This window comes from Salvelinus namaycush, chromosome 9, assembly GCF_016432855.1.
Source record: "Salvelinus namaycush isolate Seneca chromosome 9, SaNama_1.0, whole genome shotgun sequence".
Lineage (NCBI taxonomy): Eukaryota > Metazoa > Chordata > Actinopteri > Salmoniformes > Salmonidae > Salvelinus > Salvelinus namaycush.
The window spans coordinates 50,667,505-50,670,918 of record NC_052315.1 but is presented as its reverse complement, the minus strand read 5'-3'; the positions used below and the strand labels follow the sequence as shown (position 1 = coordinate 50,670,918).

The following is a 3,414-nucleotide window of genomic DNA, read 5'->3' as shown; positions in this document are numbered from 1 at the left end:
ATTGAAAGTGGCTAATATTGTGTTGATTCGATCACACTTGCCCCAGTAAAGGGAAACATTGATAGTGTTAACAGGGAAAACTCTAGAACAGTGGTCACCAACTTTTTTCAAGATCACTTTCTGAGTCAAAATGCAAGATGATATCTACTGCTCAGAATTTTTTTTAACATGACTTAAAAATGTAAGCCTATGCAACATCAACCAATTAAAAACAGACCTGTAGCAATTAGGTTCGTGCAGTAAGCTATAGATAGACCCATTACATTATCACAGCATATTAGCTTTACTTGAATTGCCCTGCCAATGCATTGTTGTTCAGGACATTTTAAAAATTATATTTAAATTATATTATATTTATATGATCACACCCGTAATAGATCCGTTGTTGTATTACTTGTGAGGCCCAGCTGAGTGAGCTATAATTTACTTTTAATTTTTATTTTCCTGGGCTGATGGTGCCTGTATCTGATGGTCAGTCTCAGCAGAGGGAGAGAGCAGCAGACTGAGGGTCCGCTTCTCAAAATCCCTCTGCTCCCCCTTTCCTCCACTGACACTGACCAAAAAGGGACACCGTCTTCCAGCTGATGGCAAAAACTCGAGACGCACAGCATTATTTCTGCCTCATGCACAAATTCATGTTGTTACTCCTATGAACAGAGAAAGTGAAATATTCCTTGATATTAAAAAAGACCCAACAATTATAACAACGCAAGCATACCGATACACTTTCCTACTCATTCATTACTGCTGCAGTGCTTGTTGTAGCGCTGAGTGGAAATAGGAAGAATGCTCATTTTATGGCTTATAAAAGTGTTGAATACAAAGTGTTGACAGTGCTGAATAACAACTTAAACATGAACTCACTCATTAAAACAGCAGCTCTTTGCTGTATTAGTTGACAGTCTCTCTAGTCATTGTTTTAAATGTTTTGAAATCTCACAGCTACAACTTTGCTGTAGCTTTCTTTTATGCCTGCTACGTTACTGCAGACACGGTAATCTGAGCCATCCGATTGGCCAGCGGTAGGCCTATAGTGTACTTGATTTGCTCTCCGGGCCCACCGGGAAGGCAGAGTTTGTACCTTCAGACACATGAAATGGTTAACAATGTCAACAGTTTGCCTACCCAGTGCTCAGGGCTGCTGAATCAGGTGCACCTACCGCCAACAGCCTGAGACGGGAAAAACAAAATGCAATCGATCGCAATCGACTGGGCCCTGGTCAAAAGTAGTGTACTATAAAGGGAATAGTATGCCATTTGGGATGCATTCATTGTATAAACTATAATAACATGATTAAAGGGCCACTCCCTAATTCTTACTCTAACCCCTCAATAAAATGTAAACAACACAATTACGGTTGCTCTCAACATTCACATTTTTATTGCATGGTTGTTATCATATGCCTACACACACACATCAGCATTTATCAGTAAGGTATGATTAGGTACATTCCCTAACAATGTTGTAAGGTAGGTCCAGTTTACTTGATGTACAAATATCAACATTCGCTTTTGTCAATGCAACAGCCAGCATTCAGGGATCTTAAGTAGGATGGTGCTTTACTGTAAGTTTGTTCATGTCAATTAACCTAACATTACTTACTGTCTCTTCGATATCGCTAAAACATTGATACTGATATCTCCAAAGAGCATTCCTAAATTATGTTTTTTGTGCTCTTCTGAATGTCTTGACTTGAATCTTACCACAGGAGTCTTCAAGGTTTCTGAGGTTTAGTGCAAATCTGAGAAGAAATTAAGGCAACAATATAAATATATCAAAAATAGTTGTCGTGATAGACCTTGCTTTACTACAAAAAAGGTAAAAAAGTTTTGTCCTCGATGAGAGTCAGAGACAGATTTTTCAGCTCCTCGGGGGAACTGACAGTCTTATAACCAAGCTCCTGTAGAACTTGCTGACACACAGTCTGTGTGTAATCAACCATGTCATAAGACAATTTGAGCCTCCAGCTTTCCGCATTGGCAGCTGAGTCCCGAACAGTGCCGTATTTATGCTTGGCGGACAGATCGTTGCTTCCCCTGGTGTTGTTCTGGATCCAGTCGCCTACGTTCTTGTCCATGATCAGACCCAGGTATTCATAGATCTCCTTGGTCTTCTGGAGAGGGTTCCTGGCCAGGTCCTCATACCTAACCAACATGTACCTCCCTTTGAGCCAGGGGGGCCTGCTGAGGCCCGTGATCACAGAGCCCAGGAAGTCCTGACAGACCATGGTGAGCTGGGTGAGGTCCAGGTTGTAGGGCCTCCTCCCAGTGGCCCTCCAGATCCTCCAGAGTCTATAGGTGTCCCTGAAGGTCTCGATGCGGGAGGCCAGGATCCCTCGGGGGTCCCTGACCAGCTGGATCACCTTGAGGTTGAGCCTAGGGTCCTCCACCAGAGCCCTGAGGTCACTCACCTCCGGTATCCTCACCGTCTTGATGGCCACATGGCGCCGCTCCCGGCAGGCGTCCGACGCCAGCGTCATGTTGAGGCCGCCACACCTCCTGACGCACTCTCCTTCATCGATGTTCAACTCTCCAGGACTAAAGGCGTCGCAGACGGGCAGGGAGCACAGAGCCTTACTTGCTCCCCTCCGGAACAGCTTATCTGTGCTGTGATTGGCCGGCTGGGGTTTGATGTAGCTCTCCAGGAAGTAAAGGTCACAGTCGTAGAGGCTCCGGAGCAAGTCCCTGCTGGCCCCCAGCATCACCCTAGTGTCGCCTGCCGTCCTGCTGTGGGACAGGCGGGGGAGCAGGGTGGTCTGGACATGGTAGAGCGGCTCAAACAGATAAAACACATCCTGGTGCTGGTTGAACAGCTGACCCACGAAGGAGCTGCCGCTGCGGGTCGTGGCCAGAATGAGAACGTGGGTCTTCCTGGAGACGTTGGAGGTGAAGTAAAGGAGGTCGTCACAGATCCGCTGGTCAAAGGACGAGTCCACCGCGTCCTGCCACAGCATGCCGCAGTTCAGAGGGTTTGAGACTGTCACTGGACACATTTGGAATGGCTTGGCTGTGAACGTCCTGATGGCTGTGTACTGGATCGCTATGGACAGTAAGGCTAGCAGAATCACAGCCTTCCAGGAACATTGCATGGCTGAATTCATTCATTTAGATAGATGATACAGTCTGTTCAGATCCTGTTGGAGCAAAAAAAATCAAATTATTAGGATAACACTTTTAGAATGATTATTCATGCTGTATAGAATACCCACACATAGACAGAAAGGCGCAGCAAAACAGCTCACATTTATACAGTCTCACTACAAAATAAAAAAGTGAAAGTGTTTTGAATCCCATAGATGTTCTTCCTAGACAGTTACTGTGGTGACCTTACAAAACGAATTATAATTGTTGTTTTGTAGAATTGTAATAAAGGGGTTACCTTTATAATATAATATAATATATAATACTGTCAAA

General features: G+C 44.6%; 1 protein-coding gene across 1 annotated transcript; it reads right to left on the bottom strand.

The window, feature by feature from the left end:
- Positions 1-1,808: 1,808 nt before the first annotated feature.
- On the bottom strand, positions 1,809-3,089 carry LOC120053532 (carbohydrate sulfotransferase 1-like). Its single transcript, XM_039000667.1, has one exon. It carries the CDS (start codon positions 3,087-3,089, stop codon positions 1,809-1,811), a length of 1,281 nt encoding a protein of 426 aa, XP_038856595.1.
- Between the last annotated feature and the right edge of the window lie 325 nt (positions 3,090-3,414).

What these genes read in the sequence shown, in the direction of transcription:
- LOC120053532 (XM_039000667.1), bottom strand. Translation starts at nt 3,089, where the DNA reads ATGCAATGTTCCTGGAAGGCTGTGATTCTGCTAGCCTTACTGTCCATA.